The sequence below is a fragment of the Gigantopelta aegis genome, chromosome 8 (assembly GCF_016097555.1).
Source record: "Gigantopelta aegis isolate Gae_Host chromosome 8, Gae_host_genome, whole genome shotgun sequence".
Taxonomy (NCBI): domain Eukaryota; kingdom Metazoa; phylum Mollusca; class Gastropoda; order Neomphalida; family Peltospiridae; genus Gigantopelta; species Gigantopelta aegis.
The window spans coordinates 4,859,775-4,880,768 of record NC_054706.1 but is presented as its reverse complement, the minus strand read 5'-3'; the positions used below and the strand labels follow the sequence as shown (position 1 = coordinate 4,880,768).

The window sequence follows — 20,994 nt, the reverse complement described above, 5'->3', positions numbered from 1 at the left end:
TTTATACAGACGGAGCATAACATTTCGGTCCGCTCCCCATTCTGTATTACCAATAACTTGATATACCAATAATATTGAGAGCTTTCTAAGCCCTTCTGTTTAACTTATTTTAGATGGGACACAAAAGATAGCTTCCTGTCAAATATAACCCCAACAAATTGGGTCTCCTCCAGAACTTGAATCGGATTTTTGTTCGTAAACTGTGCATCTATGTGGAGACCTCTTTGCTGGCAGATATACATACAAACAGCCTTTGAATTTGAAAACATAAAGCCATTGTTCGTTGTCCATTGATGAAGTGGTATATTGCCAGAAATATGCTCACAACTCAATCACCAGGATCCCATCATCCAACATTACGGGATGCACCACACGGCCAACAAGGTGCCCCAAAAGTGGAGTTGAGCTGTATTGGCCATTCTCAACGAGAATGTTACACCCGTGCACCACGATGGGGTTACAGCATGCATACGGGCAACTCCTTGAAATTTAGTATGTTTGTAGATGGCTGTGACGGCATGCGCCCATGAATCACTATCGAACCAGTGATATTAGGGGTGATGGAATGGTGAGTACATCCCCAGACACTGCAGAACACACATGCTGATTTGGGAACCATACATACAGATATGCCTGTTGGTCGAAGACAGTATACACTACGTACATCAATTGACATTATGTCCTATATCTAGAGCTAGATCCCGTTCCGCATATTTTATAGCATTGTATACACCATGTACTTTGTGTACTCCTGGAGTACGCAGTATATACTGCCTTCGAACAAAGGAGATATATGTATGTATGGTTCCTAGTCGAAAGTAGTATACACTACGTACACTAGGCGTACACAAAGTAAATGGTGTATGGACTAAATTATAGTGGTCAAAATGTCAACTGGCAAAACATCAGTGGCAAAAAGGTCAACAATATACTTACTATACTTGACGTATGTAGCATATACTTCATGTACATGATGTATGTATTGTACTCGTACACTTAATGTAAGTACTGTATACTGCATATACTTCGGGCACGGTAAATGAATGTTATGTACATTGAATGTGCACAGTATGCAATTTCGAGACATTAGCTCTATACTTTAAATCTATTGTGGACATCAAGCCTCACGCTCCCATCCCTCTCTCCACGTCTCCGTCTGTGTCTCTCTCTCTATGTGTGTGTCTCCCTGTCTTTCTCTCCCTCCCTCCATGACTCTCTCTCTCTCTCTCTCTCTCTCTCTCTCTCTCTCTCTCTCTCTCTCTCTCTCTCTCTCTCTCTCTCTCTCTCGCTTTCCCTGCCTCCCTTCATGTCTATCTCCCTTTCTTTTTCTCCATTTATCTCTCTCTCTCTCTCTCTCTCTCTCTCTCTCTCTCTCTCTCTCTCTCTCTCTCTCTCTCTCTCTCTCTCTCTCTCTCTCTCCCTCTCCCTCTTTCTCTCTCATATTCATATACATATATCAAGTATACATTACGTACATGCACATACTATACACAACGTACATGGAAGGAAGGAAAGACATGTTTTATTTAACGACGCACTCAACACATTTTATTTACAGTTATATCGCGTCGGACATATGGTTAAGGTAGGACCACACAGATATTGAAAGAGGAAACTCACTGTCGCCACTTCATGGGCTACTCTTTTCGATTAGCAGCAAGGGATCTTTTATATGCATCATACCACAGAATAGTACATACTACGGCCTTTGTTACACTATTTGTGGAGCACTGGCTAGAACGAGAAATAACCCAATGGGCCCACCGACAGGAATCGATCCTAGATCGACCGCGCATCAAGCGAGTGCTGTACCACTGAACTACGTCCCATCCCCCAACGTACATGGAGGCACTGACATAACATAATCGTAGTGCCAGGTAACCTACAGGTTACTACATATCCCCCCTCTCCCCCCCCCCCCAACCACCACCCCCACCCCCCGCCGACCCTGGTATCATAAATGACCTCTATCGACTACCATGTATGTATCTTTATTTTTTCAATCATTATTATTGAAAAAGAATCGGAATGTTAAGAGTAGGTTGGAATAGGAAATATTATAAAACAATTTTTTATTGCAATTTGACACTTTTATTGCACAGGATACATTTTGTAAAAATGCATTAGCGTGTCGTTTTGCAATAAACTCAAATAATGTTTTATGTAAATTATTATTGATAAAAGTTGGAATGGGAAATTGTTCGCCACCCCCAGTTAAAGACATACAGTGATTTTGAAATGATAAGTAAGTCGTTTTCTGATGAAAAAGGCAGTTTATTGCAATTCGGCACTTTATTGCGAAATGACACTTTGGAAAAATGCATTAGCGTGTCGTTTTGCAATAAACTCAAATTAAAAAAATTGTATGCTATTATTGATAAAAGTTGGAATGGGATTTTGTTTCCCATGTCTAGTTAAAGACATTCCGTGATTCTGAGATGAGGAGAAAGTCGTTTTCTGTTGAAAAGGGCAGTTTATTGCGAAACGGCACATTAACTTAAATGCAGTCACTATATCTGAAAATTTCAAAAGTTCTTTTATCAACACATTTATGAAAAGATATGCCAAATTTGGTTTGCGGGTATAGTAGGGTCAAAATAAGCTGAAAATACCCCAAACCCTAAAAAAATTGCAAGAAAACGTTTTATGATGTTTTTTTGTACTATTATATTTGGAGTATATCATATCAAAAGTTGGACGATATTGGACCACTGGAAAGGGTCAAAACATGACGTTAAACAAAGATGGCTGCCAAGGGAGGAAAATGCAAATATCTACTATTAGCTGATGGATTCTACCGTTTCCAACCTTTTTAAGTTCACAAACTATTTTTTAGCATTAGTAGAAAGTATATAAATCATTGCTGAACTAGAAACGTGACGTCATCCTAATGTGACGTCCAAATCTGACGTCATCCACGACGTCACTTCAGTCGTTTGTAAAATATGTCATATTCGTGAAATGATGACACACGCAGTCATCGCTGCGACCTCCGTAGAACAGTTTCTTCTATGATTTTGAATGTGATACTGCATTGATGATGATCTTACCCCAACCGCATCATTTTAGGTAAAGTTTTCATTATAGTTTCATTCGCAGGAATAGACCACGTACATATATGATGAACAACAACAGCTAGTGACATATACTGCCGTTGCAATTTCAGGGCTTGAAAATGAGCACAAATCAAGCAAAATGTCCTTTATGCCAGAAGGAATTAGATAATGAAGACTACGTTAAAATTGGTAAAAAGGGAGCCGAAGGTATTAACAATTCAAGTATCGAGAGAGGTGATGACATCATTGTAGCAGATGGAACTGTAGTGCACAAATTGTGTCGTTTGAATTACATCAATAAAAAAGATATTGCAATACACAAGAAAACTAAGTTGTGTTCTACCCCATCTCTCAAACGAAGTGCGCGTCTTTCAGTTGGCCCTTACAATAGCAAAACGGACTGCTTATTCTGTGGGAATAAAGTTGTGAAGTTAAATCAGGGCACCAAACTTGCTCATTGTGATGACTATAGCTGTGTAAAAACAGATTCATTTGTAGATAAAATATTGGTCAGCTGTACGAGACGTGGTGATGAATGGGCATTTACTGTCAAAGGACGCGTTGAATATTATGGCGGAGATTTGCATGCAGCAGACTGTTTGTACCATCATTCTTGTGATGTACATTTTCGCACTTTTCGGGATATTCCTATGCAGTATAGGGTAGATCCTAGTGGTAGTAAACGAAAGAAAGTTGGGAGACCAAGGGACACGGACCAGGAACAAGCATTTCTTAAGATGTGTGCTTTCTTTGAGGACAATGATGAAGAACAGTTTACTATTAGCGACCTTGCAAATAAAATGAAGGAGTATTTAAATAATAACGAGTCTGTTGTCTATGGGAATCAGTATCTAAAGACCCAAATGATGAAACACTACGGAGACTCGATATTTGTAGCTGAAGGTGAGGGGATACATGACATTGTGACTTTCCATGAAAAGACTGGACGAATCCTTCGAAGTTACTTCAGCATGCCGAATGAAGATGATGAGGAAGCCCAGAAGAGAGCCATAATAGAAACTGCCGCTAGACTCCTCAAAAGTGATATCAAAGCTATGACTATGCCTGTGAATGACGAGTATCCAAATGCTTCAGAACTAAAACTAGAGCCTGCCTTGCAATATGTACCAGAAAGTTTGTGGTCTATGCATCGGCACCTTTTCGTTGGAAAGGACACTTGTAGAAAAGTGGCAAGTATTGGCCAGTCCATCGTTCAAACAGTTCGTCCAAGGATTGCCATATCACCTTTACAGATTGGGCTCGCAGTGCAGTTGCACCATATATTCAGATCTCGATTCCTGATAGACAGTTTGTCTACTATGGGGTTGTGCTCTTCATACTCTGAAGTGCAAAGGTTTGAGGAGATTGCCGCTTGTTCAGTTGCACCCGATGTCTTAGGTGGAGATTACGATGATATGATGTTGTTATTTGCGGCAGATAACGTCGATCACAACATAGTTACCCTAGATGGAAAATGCACTTTCCATGGAATGGGGATGATTGTAGCCACAACACCAGGAAACCAAGTTAATCACACGATTCAAAGGCGAAATATATCTGACTTGAAACTGATTGATATGACAAAGGTTGACATTAAGGAATACCGTTGGGCAAAAAACATCCGTCGCAATGTTGAATTTCAGCCTTTGCCATTTCTAAGTGCATTTGTTCATAACATTGATCTATTGTGGGAGATGTCCATTCGATTCAGGCAAACTTCACCCAATTGGCAGGGAATGATGCATCTGTTACACAAGGAATGTGTTCATCCTGGCCAGTCTTCCATAGTCTTCCTACCAATGATTGACTTGTACTCTGGAGACAAGACATGTATCTTCTCTACACTTGAGTACATATGCAAGCTCGCTGGTAAACACAACGTACCACCAATCATTACGTTCGACCAGCCGCTGTTTTGGAAAGCTTCAGAGATTATAAACGAGGTATCAGACAACAGTCCACTAAGAGATGTTGTGTTGTTATTAGGGAGCTTCCATACATTCATGAATCTTTTGGGGGCCATAGGAACACTGATGGATGGGAGTGGTCTGAGGGACATCATGGAGACAATATACGGTGGAAATGCAGTAATACATATGATGACTGGAAAAGCTGTGCAGCGAGCATTTCGTGGGCATCTTCTTGTTGATCAGTGCCTTACAGATCTAATTGTAGCTAAATTCATTGATGATTTCCCAGGCACTGCAAATCACTTGAAAGAACTTGAATGGTTATACACTGAACTGAAGACTGGTGAAATTGATTTGGATTATTTGCTGAAGTCTGATTGTATCAAAAGGATTGATGATGCGCTGACCTTGAAAAAAGGTGAATTATCAGATTATTCGAAAACAAGTAAACTATGGCTGAATTATCAGCAAATGCTTGGAGTTGCCAGGGAACTAATCGAGGCCGACCGTACAGGATCATGGAAAATGCACCTCCATGCTATATCCGATTGTCTACCCATATTCGCAGCGGCTGGGCATGCAAATTACCTCAAGTCTGGCTATTTATACCTTCAGAAGATGAACGCATTGGAAACTGACAACCCTGCAGTTTATCTGAAGTTCACAAATGGATTCCATGTCATCAGACGCACCAACCAGTATTGGGCTGGTCTTAGTTCAGATCTAGTGATTGAACAAACACTGATGAGGTCCCTTAAAAGTACAGGAGGGCTTACACGAGGAAGTGGCATGACAGAATATCAGAGAGCTGTTTGGACAATGTCTTCCACTGTAACATCAGTTTACAACTATGCCATGCAGGAATTCACCAGGAATGTCTATACTATCAGCGAACAGCATAAAGAGACAGCCGTTTCAAGGATGACCAGAGATGAAGTGGACTCGAAGAAAATTGCAGAAAAACTTGGACGTGTTTCTCCATTCTCTGATAATGCAAAATTACGCAATATAATAACTGGAATCAGTGCCAATGAAGATGTAAATGTGCATGACCTTTACGCAGTAGGCAGTGATGTAGTGAAAAAGATGGAAGGACAGTCTGTGTTTTCATATTCGCACAAACGAAATACAAAAGTCAGGACACTAGCAACTGCCCGGGCCATCAAGGTTAGTGAGGACAGAACAGTAGATCCAGCTCTATTATTTCAAAGATTCATTGTAGTATCACAGTCGGGTGATCTCTGCCTTAATGATGTAATGAGCTACGAACTTTGCCCATATCCACCATCTTTATTTGAAGCCAAGAATTGTTTACGCAAACCTGATAAGGCACAACTGGTGGAAGCATTGAGGAATCATGTCGCTGCCCTATCTGATGATGCAGTTTGTCAGGCTATTCCAGACACCGAGCACTATGTTCTAGATGGAGGATCTCTTCTACATCGTTTAAAATGGAATGAGGGATCCACGTACAGTTCAATTGCTGATACATATGTGTCATTCACTTTGAATCACTATGGTAGTGCCACTGTTGTTTTTGACGGCTATGGCGAAGGGCCAAGCATAAAGGACAACACACATCAGCGACATGGTGTAAATAAGATCACAAATATAGTCAACATATCAGATGCAACTAAGTTCGTTGGGAAAAAGGAGGATTTCCTTTCAAACGAGACAAACAAACAGACTATGATTGATCTCATTGCTGGCTGCTTACGGCACAAAGGCTGTGATGTCATCCAGGCTGAAGGAGATGCAGACGTGGATATAGTGCAAGCAGCCATTTCTATGTCTTCCTACAAGTCTACAACTCTCATCGGGGAAGACACAGACTTGTTGATCCTCCTCCTGTATCATGCAAAGGTTAAGGATTGCAAGGATATCTACTTTCGCTCAGACAAATCCACACCATATGTTTATAACATTGGGGTTCTAAAACAACTACTAAGTGATAGAGTATGTGTTGATCTTCTGTTTACCCATGCATTTACCGGATGTGATACAACGTCCAGGATATTTGGGATTGGAAAAAAAACTTGTTTCCAAAGGATCATCAAGGATGATTCGGTCTTACGTAGTTGCTCAACAGTCATTTGTTCACCCAAGAATGACAAAGTTGCTGTGGAAAATGCTGGCTCCAGGGCAATGATTTCATTGTTCGGTGGCAATCAAAGTGACTCCCTGGAATCCATGAGGTATAGTTTACTTTGTAAGAAGGTTGCAACAGCTAAGACCTTCGTCACACCAGAACGACTTCCTCCAACGGCTTCAGCCACGAAATTTCACTCTCTGGGGACGCACTATCAAATTATGGTGTGGATGGGCACTAGTGAGGGTATGGACCCGACTGAATGGGGTTGGGATGTTCATTGCGAAAGATTAGTTCCGATTATGATGGATAAGAGTCCTGCTCCTGACATTCTACTTCAGATGATTCACTGCAACTGTTCAGCTGGTTGTAACATGCTCAGATGCAGCTGTAGAAAGCAGGGAATGGATTGTACAAGTGCCTGTGGACGTTGCCAGGATAGCAATTGTGATAATATGTCACAGGAGCCAATATCAGATGAAGAGGAACAAGACTGATCTGGTGGGTTATTGTCAAAGTAGGAACAATGGCTAGAGAAATGTTATTTTGCAAATTTGGGGGTTCTCCTCCTCGTCTTGCCAGTGGCGGATCCAGGATTTTCTATAAGGGGGGGGGGGGGGGGCAGATGTGCCGTAGATGCGATTTCCTGCAATCTTGAGAGTAAAATATAACGTAAAAAATAAAACGTCTGCCGCGAATAGGGGACCGTGCGCCCCCCCCCCCCCCGGATCCGCCACTGCATGCCGTCATAAGGGACACCATGATGCTATAGAATAATTCCCATACAAAGATATTAGTTTATGTAAGTACTGTTCATACTTACAATGGTTTGAAACAGTGGAACTCAGCAGAAATCGTAAATATTAGTCATTGTTTTAGCCCAGCAACCATTTTCTTTTGATGTCATGTTTGACCCTTTTCCGGTGGTCCAATTCTGTCCAACTTTTCATATGTTGTTCTCCAGACCCAACAACACATAAAACCATCACAAAACTTTTCTTGCAATTTATTTGGGGTTAGGCGTCATATTGACCCTACTAGTATTCATTTGAGCCCAAAGATCATGTTAGAGTAAGTTGGAAATGGATTTTTTTTTTTTTTTTTTTTTTTTATTATTGCAATTCGGCACTTTATTGCAAAACGACACTTTGAAAAAATGCATTAGCGTATCCTTTTGCAATAAACTCAAATATTTTTTTTTGTAATTTATTATTGATAAAAGTTGGAATGGGAAGTTGTTCGCCACCCCCAGTTAAAGACATACAGTGATTTTGAAATGATAAGAAAGTCTTTTTCTGTTGAAAAAGGCAGTTTATTGCATAACGGCACTTAGTGGAAATGCAGTATATTCACCGATATCAAACATCTAAAGGGACCTTGGATAGACAACTACTGGCGCCAACTTCCAACCGGACAAGGGAAGTACCAGCTGCAAGGTACCCCAACCTCGAACAAACTTTACGTGACAGCCCAGCAGGACGGACTGTACAGGCAGGGACTCCTGATGCCAACGATGTCCAATGCGACCATCCACCGCATCTTAAAGATGGTTTTGCGGGACATCTACCCAGGAGCCATCGACCGTAACATCCAGGCCTTGACTGAAGGACTCCCCATCTTCAGACCTGAACAGTCCATCAACTCGCCATGAGTCCTGCTGCGCCAACCTTAACTAGGACAGGTAACCTCCTTTTTGGGCTTAGTTGGACTTTAAAAAAAATTTCGATCGAGCTTCCAAATTCTTATGTTTATTTTTTTATAAATAGTCCAACGCATTTTTTTCTTTGGCGCCCGTTCAATTGCTCAAATCACCTTAAAACCTTTTCGACCGAGCAGTCAAACTTATTTTTGGGTTTAAACTCTTAGTCCGGACATGATGTTAGGTGCAGTTATTTTCCGTAGACTTAGGTTTTTCTAGTTAGATCCGAAGGAATCGAAATTCAGCCAGTCAGAACACGGCCCATTTTCGGTGTCTACTAGTCGGTCCGCGCAGTCGCTGGACCCTACTAAATACTTGTATTTTCAAATTCCGCCCACCTCAAACTCCCCCCCCCCCTGTCCTAGACTTAGTCACTGGCGAAGTCAGAGATTAAGCCCATGACAGGCGTGCGTGAAGCTTTCGTGGCATGTATGCACGTTAAAACTTACCAACAACAACAACTTTGAAAAAATGCATTAGCGTGTCCTTTTGCAATAAACTCAAATATTTTTTTTTTTAATTTATTATTGATAAAAGTTGGAATGGGAAGTTGTTCGCCACCCCCAGTTAAAGACATACAGTGATTTTGAAATGATAAGAAAGTCTTTTTCTGTTGAAAACGGCAGTTTATTGCATAACGGCACTTAGTGGAAATGCAGTATATCTGAAAATTTCAAAAGTCCATTGATCAACAATTTTATGAAAAGATATGACAAATTTGGTTTGGTGGTATTCAATTGAGCCCAGAGATCATGTTAGAGTAGTTTGGAATCGGAAATTTGAAAAAAACATTTTTTATTGCAATTCGGCACTTTATTGCAAAACGACACGTAACAATGCTTCCCTTAATTCTTCTAAGGAAGTGATTAGATCTCGTGATTTGCAGGGAGTTGATGATGATGAGAGCCTTGAGAATTTATCATAACAAGGCGTGACATTTCTAAAGAGAACTACAAACGTGCCATGTTGGCTGCTAGCACACTATACCTGAAATACTAGCAAACACCTCGCTGGCTCCTATGAAAGCGAACTGCGGGATCTGCGTGAAGATGGAGATGTGGGATGAGTTGAAGTCGTCGCCTGCCAGCTCCTGTATGACTCCTCCGCTAGACCGCAGCTCGTCCTTCCGGTAGATTTCTAACACTCCCGCTGCCACCATTGACACCGAGGCCAGAACAAAGCCGATCCCTGAAAGACACACACACACAACTGTAAAACTCAAACTTTTTTTTTTATTATTTAACTTTAAAAAAAATTCATAATCATACAATTTATTGCTGATTATTAAATTATAATTATACAATCATACATCTCAATAACTTTACGTAACAGATCCAATGTTTATAAATAAATATATGAATGTGAAATGTATACACAAAATACTAATAACAATATCAATACTAGTCCTCCTTAGACAAAATCCTAAAAGCAGTATTCAAAATACAGAAAAAAAGTTTCCCGCCCCCACAACACATGGACATTATAAAAAAAATTAATCTATACAGTCGGACCTCGTTATCTCGATCTCCGTAAACTCATTATCCCAGGAAATCAGGAGATCGGGGAAATGGTTCCACGACATAATTTTTATCAGAAGGCTAGTTTCAACTCAGTCCACAGTTATCTCAAATCTTGGGCCATTTTGTTCGTTCGCTTCAACATCGAGATAACAACATATAGACCAGAATTTTACAAACTTATCATAATTGCAACAAGAGAATGCCACGCTTTTTTTTACATTATAATATAGACTCAGCTCCTTTTGTATCCATGTAAAATCTGGGATGAGACACTTTACATGACTTTTAAATATTAACTGTTTAGTTATTAATATAATGGCATTAATAGGATCATTGTTACTCGTCTTAAATCCCAATTTTTTATATATTTTTTTTGGTAAAGTTCATTATTATACCAGTTTTTTGTTGCATCCAAAGCTTTAATTGTCCCAAATATGCCTAACGTCATTACATTCCCCAAAAAGGTGCATTAGTGTTGATATTTCATGTTTACAGAAGGAGCAAAGAGGTGAATCAATATATCCTATGTTACGTCAAAACTTATTTGTAGGCAATATCCTATGAATAATCTTGTATTGAAACCATCTTAATTCTGTACTATCTGTGCAGCGAAAAGGTATTGTATTTACCGTTTTCCAATCATCATCATCATATTTGAAATTTAAATCTTTTTCCTATTTTAAATTAAATTTATATTTAACAAATTTCTGATCCAATAAAATATTATAAAATTGTTTACTGCCTTTACAACTTATTTTAAGATTCGAATTATTATAGGGGAAAATAGGATTTTGCAACTTTCTTTTAATTTTTGTTTTTTTAAATGTATTGCAATACTGCTTCACTGCACTTAAAAGACCATGGTATTTTAAAAAGTTGACATCAAGATTATAAATGTTTTTAAAATGTGGGAACGCAGTAAATAATCCACTGTCATCTAATAAATCATTTATAAATCTAATTCCCATCGTATACCAACTGTCATAAAACATTGACTTCACTAAAAATAAGAGATCTCCACTTTGAATCTATACATACAAGCCTTTTAATCCAAGCACCTTGTTGTGCCATAATTAATTTTTTTAATATTTTGTACTTTAATTCCTCCATCTGTAATAGTATAATTCATTTCTATACGTTTAACTCTGTCGGGTTTATCCTTCCAAATAAAATGTTAAAACTTTTTTTTGAAGTTCTTGAATACAATTAATAGGTGGATTTTGAATAGAGAACAATAAATGATTTAATTTTCCAAGAGTAAAACTCAAACTGGAACAAGGAATGATCGATGACACACCAGCACTAACAATACCTTGTCTATGCATGCGCCTATATAGGCGGGGTGGGGGTGGGGGATAAGGGCCCGGGTTCCTCATGTTTGATTAAGTAATTAATTTGTCCATTATATAAGCTGGGGAGGATTACAAGTTGATTACCGCCATAGCATTAATGTTACACACACACACACACACACACACACGAACAAACAATCCAAGATCGACGTCTGTTGTTAGTTGTCCAATAACGGATTCCATGAAAGAAATGAACAATCCATAACAACATAAAAATGAAAACCTGGAAGACACGCGTTACAACTGTACCACCCAACAAGGAATGTTTTGTGTTCACATAGCGGTTGGTTCCGTAGGACAAATTGTCTTACCTATGCGCTTGAGGTGAGTCAGTGGTCGACCAATTCGGGTAAAAAACGGATAAACCAGCCGGTCTACGATCGGAATCAGCAGCAGAATAGCGAGTGTGTCGAAGTCGTTCAAGATAGCCACCGGCAACTTCCCGTTTCCAACTGCGACATTTAACCTCTCTCCTTGCAGGAAAAATGTGGACGACATCTAAAATAAATTGGTGAGAATATGATGCATTACGTACAATATCACACGGCAATAACACATGTGTTATCGATTTAAAACAGTTGGCTGCTCCTTGGTGTTAACCCGATCGCCACAGCTATAGCATCCAATGAAACAAGCACTGGTTGATCAGTAAGATATAAGTTAAAGTGAAACTGCTCTATGGCGTATTGCAAGCACACTCGCCTTAAATGTTTGGTGGGGGTGGGGGGGGGGGAGGGTGGGGGGGGTATTCTTGCAAACGAATTTTATATTTATTTTTAACTTGGTTTTTATGAAATAGAATACTATATACTATTGATCTTACAACTCGTTGTCTAAAAGCGCTTTTCAAAGAATTTGTAAGATAAATGGTCTCTAGTGACCACTTATAAAGTATTATCTATTTTTAAAGTATTTATACCCTTAAGCCCGGTGAGTTTGTCAGACGAATTTTACAATGTCATTGACAGAATAATAGATAGACACAGAGACAGACAGATAGGCAAGCAAGTGGAGACAGCACAAACAGACATATACACATAGGCTAAAGGCGACGACACACGATACGAGTGCCTGGTACGATAATAGCCGATTGTAACAAGACAAACATTACGATTTCATCGGTTGTTATGCAATTGGCTATTTCCGTACGAGGCACTCGTGTCAGTGTGGCGTCGCATTAAGCTATGTGACGTCACCTGCGAGTAGATGGCCCAGTAGACTATGACGAGAACACAGGTGGGCAGGACTCGGAGAACGCAGATCAACCCGTCCACCGTGTAGTCGTCAAACTTCCCGCCGTGAGACGTGCGAGCCTTGTCGAAATATTTCACCTTCTCACCCGGGTTAGCGGGTTTCTTACAGCCAGCTCGGCAGATCTTAAACGCTGTCGTTAGAACACTTCCTAAAATAAAGAAACAAATAATAATTATATATTTACATGAGATTTGTATATACCGCCATAGTATATTACAGCGTTGTATGGCATGGCATCAACAGGTTTGGCTCTACCTACAGATGGTAAATGCTCATAGTGGTTGTTACTATATATAAAACAGACCCATGACGACTTGCCCCTACCTTGAGGTGGTAAATGTTCATGGTGCTTGTCGCTGTATATAAAACAGACACAGATTTATTTTTGTTTAACGACACGACTGGAGCACATCGATTAATTAATCATCAGCTATTGGATGTCCAACATTTGGTGATTCTGACACGTAGTCATCAGAGAAAACCCACTACCCTTTTCCTAATGCAGCAAGGGATCTTTTATATGCACCATCCCAGACCGGATAGCACATACCACGGCCTTTGGTATTCCAGTCGTGGTGCACTGGCTGGAAAAAACAGACACAGAAAGACTTGCCCCAACCTTGAGGTGGTAAATGCTCGTAATGGTTGTTACAATATATAAAACAGACACCGAAAGACTTGCCCCTAACTTGAGGTGGTAAAAGACTTGCCCCTACCTTGAGGTGGTACAAGACTTGCCCCTACATTGAGGTGGTAAAAGACTTGCCCCTACCTTGAGGTGGTAAAAGACTTGCCCCTACTTTCAGGTGGTAAAAGACTTGCCCCTACCTTCAGGTGGCAAAAGACTTGCGCCTACCTTCAGGTGGTAAAAGACTTGCCCCTACCTTGAGGTGGTAAAAATCTTTCCCCTATCTTGAGGTGGTAAAAGACTTTCCGCTATCTTGAGGTGGTAAAAGACTTGCCCCTACCTTGAGGTGGTATAAGACTTGCCCCTACCTTGAGGTGGTAGATGCTCGTAGTTGTTTTTCGAGAAGAGGAATATGACGAGTGCTAGGACCATGCTGAGGAGCGGGACGAGGAAGCCCCAAGCGAAGCTGATCTCCTGTTGGATGTAGCCCACCGCCGAGTAGGCGATCAGCGCTCCCATGTTGATGAACCAGTAAAACCTGGACACAAAACCAGTCCTCGACATTGAATAAAAATGGCGTTAGATTAATTAATCATCGCCTATTGGTAATTCTATTTGGTAATTCTGACACATAGTCATGTTTCCTAATGCAGCAAGGGATCTTTTATATGCACTTTCCCACAGACAGGGAAAGCTCATACCATGGCCTTTGCCCAGATGTGGTGCACTGGTTTGGAAAAAAAAACATTAAAGAAAGTCCGTCAAAACTCAGTCAAACGAAGTTGGAACTGATGAACACATCCTTATAGAAAGTATTTAAAGATTAACAAACCAGTTGAGAAAGTCTATAATGATAATAATGTCAATTAGTTAAAAAACAAAACAAAAAAAACCCACATGTGTGATGATTAATAAAAGCTGTTAATGAAAGTTTGTAACGATTAACAACACAGTTTTACAAGGTCTGTAATCATACGCAAACCAGTTTTTTTAAAGTATGTAATGACAAACATACCATTTGTAGAAAGTCTGTAATAATAAATAAAACAGTTTACATGTCTGACACGATAAATAAACCAGTTTTTAAAACAGTGATAAACAAATCAGTCTAAAAGGTGTTTAATCATGAACAAATAGCTGATGAAAGTATGTAATGATAACAAAAGCAGTTAAGGAAAGACTGTTCTTAAGAACAAACCAGCTATAGGCAGGATGTAGGAATAAAAAAAGTTTTAAAAACTGTTTGTGATGATAAAAAGGAAAACATGTTAAAGAAAATCTGTAATGACGAACAAACCAATTAAAGAAAATCTGTAATAATACGCAAATCAGTTAGAGAAAGTCTGTAATGATTAATAAATCAGTTAGAGAAAGTCTGTAATGATTAATAAATCGGTTAGAGAAAGTCTGTAATTATGAACGAACTAGTCTGTAATTATACATGAACCAGTTAACGAATGTCTGTAATGATAAATAAATCAGTTACAAAGTCTGTAATGAAGAACAAACCAGTTGAAGAAAGTCTGAACTGCTTCATCACCCAGTTTTTCGACTTGCTGAGCTCCAAACGGACCGACATTAGCTTTGATTCCTCCCGTTCCTATGGCGATGAAGACAAGACCAGTCAAGTAGAATGCTCTTCTGGTACTCTGAATATATTAAAATCAAATTAAGTAACACTTTAAAACATCTGTATCTAGTCTGTATCTAGTCTAGAATACACGGGGTAGCAATAAAAACAATCAGCGCGCAGTAATACAGTCATCATCAGCTTAATCAAAATAAGGCTCTTTTAAACTCAAAAGGGAACTTTTTCGTACATTTTGCTGCTGGGGAGGGGTGCAAGTGACCCTTGCTCTTGCCTCGATAGATACGGTCATGAATTCTGTTTCTAGGAACGGTTCCTGTTTCTCATGAAGGAGAGACAACTGCTAGATATGGCCCGGGAAATAAAACTTCAGTACTTGAAATGTATTTTAAATTAAAGTCGAACTATTCTCACCAGGCTTAAATCAAACACCGACCCGTCGTCATCTTGTTCGAACATGTCACTGAAGTCCATGGCGGAGGCCGGAAGCAGAAACAGTCCTAAAGATAAGAAAATACATTAAACAATCAAATATTCAAATATGTAATACCACAGATTTACCCTATGTTCACGACAGTAACATCTTGTGAATATTTACTATATTATACAATTTAAACGTAATCGGCCTTAATTCAAAACCTTTTGGAGCCTTTCTGTACCTTTCAGATACTATTATAAGGTGCATAAGTGTACGCAACAGGGGGAAGTTGCCCCTCAAACCAGGGCTGGAGCAATTCCTCAAATTCAGGCAAAAAAGATTGAATATTCGCGCAAAATGTGCCAACTTGAGGCCTTTTCACAATGTATGTCCATCATTCTACCCTCAGAATTAGTTCTAATTAAATCCATGTAAAATGCGTAGTGATTCCTTTGCAACTTTATATAGCTGTTTCGCATTAATGCTAACATGAACAAATATTGTTATCGAGATTCGGGCATTTTCGTTTAAAATCGAGCAAATACCTGCCTTCCCTCTAAATACAAATGACAGCCCGTACGCCTGTAATAAGGAGAAGTGTCGGGAAGAACTGATCATAGCATTTGTCCAAGACAGGCGTGCGCTACAACAGCGTGCTCTGGATGTGCACGTTAACTCTTGACCTTCACCTTAGCGCGAGTGCAGGACTTTTTTCCAAGGAATGGCGTCTCGATTGTGGGAAACATAAGTAATGTATAACAAAATACCTGTCCCCAAAGGACAAAATATTCCTCCCATGGGATTGTATACAATATTTATTTATTTATTTATTTGATTGTTGTTATTGATAACATGAAATGTTTGTTAAAGTATAGCTTACCTAGAGTGTAGATGAATCCTGATCCGAGGATTGTGTTATAGCGACCCGCCAAGGCATCAGCCACGTACCCGCCCGCCACGGGGAAAATGTACACGGTCCCTGTAAACATAGCACTTGTACTAGCATATATTAAAACATGGACATAAACATACACTGTAACATAATTCACCATACTATTTCTATATAAACATACACTGTAACAGTTAAAATTCACCATACTATTTCTATAAACATAGATTGTAACCGTTAAATGTCACCATATGGTATGTATGTAAACATGCTCTGTAACAGTTCAGATTCACCATTTTGTATCTATATAAACATACTGTAACAGACTAACAGTTAAAATTCAAGTCAAAGAATATTTGTTTAACAACACCTTGACACAATTTAAACTATGCCTATTTAGCGTCTAAAAATAATTATTTCTGTTTGGCGTCTAGGATTTGTTTTGTTTAATGACACCATTAGAGCACATTGATTTATTAAACATCGGCTACTGGATGTCAAACATTTGGTATTTCTGACTCGTAGTCATCAGAGGAAACCGGCTAATTTTTTCTCAATGCAGCAAGACATCGTTTATATGCACTTTACCACAGACAGGAAAGCACATATCACGGCCTTTGACCAGTTGTGATGCACTGGTTGGAACGAGAGTAAAAACAATCAGTTGAATGGATCCATCGAGGTGATTCGATCCTGCGACGCAAGTACCTCAAGCGAGCACTCAGTCGACTGACGGGGGCGGGACGTAGACCAGTGGTAAAGCGTTCGCTTGATGCGCGGTCGGTCTAGGATCGATCCCCGTCGGTGGACCCATTGGTGACACTACATGAGGTACTTTTACTGGTAAAACGGAAAGTATGTGCACTTTCCAAAATACAGGACCTTACATACCACAGCATTTGATGTGCCAGTCATGCGGCGTGTACCAGTCGTGGAGCATTAGTTGGGGGAAATGTCAGTCCATAGAGGGCGATCGATCCTGCGACCCACTGCACCTCGGACGACGCTCTACTGAGCTAAACCCCGCACCAGCAACGAGAAATATCGCAAATGCCTTTTAGTAAAGGTATCACATCAGTATTAACAAACAACATCACACCGATACAAGAGTGTTCCATGATGCATCGTTTGGTGCAAAAATCATAGCCATAGGTTAACAGAAACTGGGAGAAAATTTGACCAAGTGTGGTAGGGGTTCATTTCTCCTACGGTAGACGCGCACCCTGCCATCACCACGTTGTAAAGAAAATCTGGATTCATCCGAAAAAAGAACGGTATTCCAGCGTCGCCGTATCCAACGAGTGTGTACACGTGCCCAATTAAGGCGATTTAGACGATGACGTTGCGTTAAAACGCATCCGACGTAAGGACATCGTGCATGTAAATCGTTCTCCCGCAGACGATTACGAACAGTTTGCTCACTGAAGCCCAGGTGTGTTAGCAGCAGTAGCAGTGGCAGTTTGGAATCGATTGCGCAAATGCGTGTTCATGATATAGCGGTCTTGACCACGCGTTGTAACACGCGGACGTCCACGACGTGGCAAGTCGTTGGTGCTTCCTGTCGTTCGAAATCTTACGCGAAGATTTCGTATCGCTCGACTAGAACTCCCAACATGCCTTGCAACGTCTTCTGTCGACATGCCAGCATCAAGCATGCCAATCGCCCGTTCGCGTAAATTATTGGGTATTCTTGGCATACTAAAAATGCTACAATGTAAAAAACGTTAATTTTTTTACAAATTTGGAAGCGTTTTCGTTCACTTGACAACAATGTCAGTAAGACAAGTAAAACAAACTGACCGAATACTACACGGGACATGTCGAACCATGCATGCACGTGCAAATTGAATTTCACGTTGTCGACGATTAACAGTGCAAAAATAATCGATAAAATTCATGAATCCTGATAATACAGCGCAAGGCTAATACTACCTATATAATTTCATTACACAATGAATTCTTTAACACAACAAATACTATATGTACAAATCGGAAGTTTCTTTTTTTGTTCAGTATATATTGCAAAGAACCAAGAATATTACAAAGAAGAAAGAATATTACAAAGATGCAAATATATTGCAAAAAAGCAGATATGAGGTTGAGCTGCTACAAATATGACACGCTGGCAGGAAGGCAAGCAGGCAAGCAGGCAAACAAAAGAAAAAGAAACCAAACTAACCCACGGGCAGATGGGCTAGCATGTGGGTAAACAGACACACTGGATAACGCGGGAGGGGTTGAGGGCATGCGGGTAAATAGACAATAACAACCAGACAGATAAATTGACTGTCACACAGACAGCAGGCATGCGGGCAAAACAGACAGACAAGTTGGCAGGCACGAAGACAGGTTGAGAGATAGGTGGATAGACAGACAGATAGACTGACAGACATATGTAGGTAGGTCGATGGAGTGGCTACTATGCGAGGAAAGATGTAGACAACCAGACAAAGTGACAGACAGGCAGGCAGACAGGCAGGAAGGAAGGCAGACAGGCAGACAGGCAGGCAGGCAGACAGACAGACACATTGACAGACAAACAGATAGACAGACAGAGTAACAGACAGGCAGGGAGACAGACAAGCGGACAGGAGAGCATGTGGGCATACAGACAGACAGATAGACAGACAGGAAAGCAGGCAGGAAGGCAGGAAGGCAGGCAAGCAGGCAGGTAAGCAGCCAGGAAGGAAGGAAGGCAGGCAGGACGGCAGACAGACAGACAGACACAGTGACAGACAGACAGACACAGTGACAGACAGGCAGGCAGAGAGACACAATGACAGACAGGCAGGCAGGCAGATATACAAGTGGACAGGAGAGCAATTGCAAGAAGACTTGGCACCTGTGAACACGTAGTTGATGTTTGCGGCGTCAAAGCTGGGGTACTTGAGGTAGTTGGTGCAGTAGAGCACGAGGTTGCTGACCACGCTGTAGTAGGTCAACCTCTCACACAGCTCAGTCACTAGGATACTCAGAACCACCAGCAGACTTCGACCAGAAATCTTCGCCTTCGAGCCACTTCGTGCATTTCCGTCAGGCTTTACGTGCACGTCATCGAGGGATATCTCATCGTAAGCGTTGTTGTCGTAGCCGTAACGAACCTTCGTCCCAGAAATGTTTTCGTCCTCCATCCTGGATCAATTGACGGTGTATAGTGTGATATTCACTTTGGAAAATGTAAACATTGCAAAAAGATTCGGCAGGCGCCTCCTATCTTGACATGAATTAAACAAACGACCGGAACGACTGATATTTAGGGGCGTTGTTGTGTTATCAGTGGTAGGGTGTTTATCTGTAGTGTGAAATACCGGGGTTGGTGAGGACCGGAGAATGGGTTACAGAGACAGCAGTGTTCTTAGACACAAGTCATGAATAAAACATGTATAGAAAATAGAACCACATGTACTGCTTAACCTTAAATACATATTAACATGGACGTTGATCTATACAAAAAAAAAACGGGTCGCAATAATTACATAACCTGAAATATACACCGTGAATACGTTCCTCTTTAGTTAACCTTTGCTACCGTAATCCGTTTTGCAAATAGCTTTTTTTTATTATTTAAAGCTAGGCAGCCATAATTCAGTTGTAGCCTAAAATATGATCAGCAAGTGAGATAAAACGACTATATAGCTAGCTGATTAATGCACTTGTCGGCAACAGTTAAATGTATTTTCAGGCAGTGTTTTCTTGAGCCACTTAGAAGGTTACCTTCCGGGCAACACTGTCTTTAAGGTGTGTTTTAGGTCGTCCAAACTGGTGGAGAGCTGTTTGTGGTTGAATATTCATTACTCGCAGAATAAAAAAAATCAGTTTAACTAATCCGCCAAACTTATCAGCCAAAACTACCTTTCGTATGTGACATTTCCATCATATAATAATGTCTATGATAATCCGCTTAATGAAGGAATAGTTTGATTAATCAATGATGGATTAATTTGATTAATTGTTACTTTGCTCTGCGCACACCCTCAGCCTAGCTTTGCAAACCATGGTACCATTCCGAGTAGTATACTGTTTTACCCAGCCTTTCCGAACGTTATGTTAGCGTTATGTCAGGTTATGTTGTCGACATGTTTCCTGTCTTTGTGCAACTCACCTACAGGTCTCTCTGACAGCCCTATGTAGCTACTGACAGTCAACTTGCCACATATTGTGGATTCACAGATTTCATACGACATGACAGAATAGAAATCTAATGAACACGACTCTTTTTTTCTTTTTTCTTTAACTTATGTTCGTGCTTATACCCAATTAAGCTTCAAGCACGCTGTCCTGGGCACACACTTCAACTAGCTGGGCTGTCTGTCCAGGACAGAGGGTTAGTTGTTAGTGGTTAGTGAGAGAGAAGAGGGTGTAGTGAGAGTCTTACACCTACCCACTGAGTCTTTAAAACTCGCTCTGGGTGGGAGCTGGTACCAGGCTGCGAACTGTATGTCCGATGGCTTAACTACGACACCACCGAGGCCGGCTCTGTTAAATGGCGTGCAAGTATATTACAGTTTCAATATCCACGAGTTATTGATTCCAAACTATGTACTCTATGTATTATAAATAAATACGAAAATAACTAAATATTGCTGTTTCA

General features: G+C 40.4%; 1 protein-coding gene across 1 annotated transcript in view; it reads right to left on the bottom strand.

Moving 5' to 3' along the window:
• Positions 1–19,715, bottom strand: part of LOC121378200 (solute carrier family 15 member 4-like) — a 136,728-nt gene extending 117,013 nt beyond the window's left edge. Inside the window, exons 1-8 of the mRNA XM_041506279.1 lie at positions 19,246–19,715; positions 16,395–16,493; positions 15,511–15,596; positions 15,018–15,157; positions 13,877–14,046; positions 12,823–13,028; positions 11,938–12,124; positions 9,742–9,942 (exon numbers count right to left, since the gene is read on the bottom strand). Coding sequence (XP_041362213.1) covers positions 9,742–9,942; positions 11,938–12,124; positions 12,823–13,028; positions 13,877–14,046; positions 15,018–15,157; positions 15,511–15,596; positions 16,395–16,493; positions 19,246–19,534 — 1,378 coding nt within the window. The 5' untranslated portion in view covers positions 19,535–19,715. The remainder of the gene's footprint in view (positions 1–9,741; positions 9,943–11,937; positions 12,125–12,822; positions 13,029–13,876; positions 14,047–15,017; positions 15,158–15,510; positions 15,597–16,394; positions 16,494–19,245) is intronic.
• Positions 19,716–20,994: the final 1,279 nt, after the last annotated feature.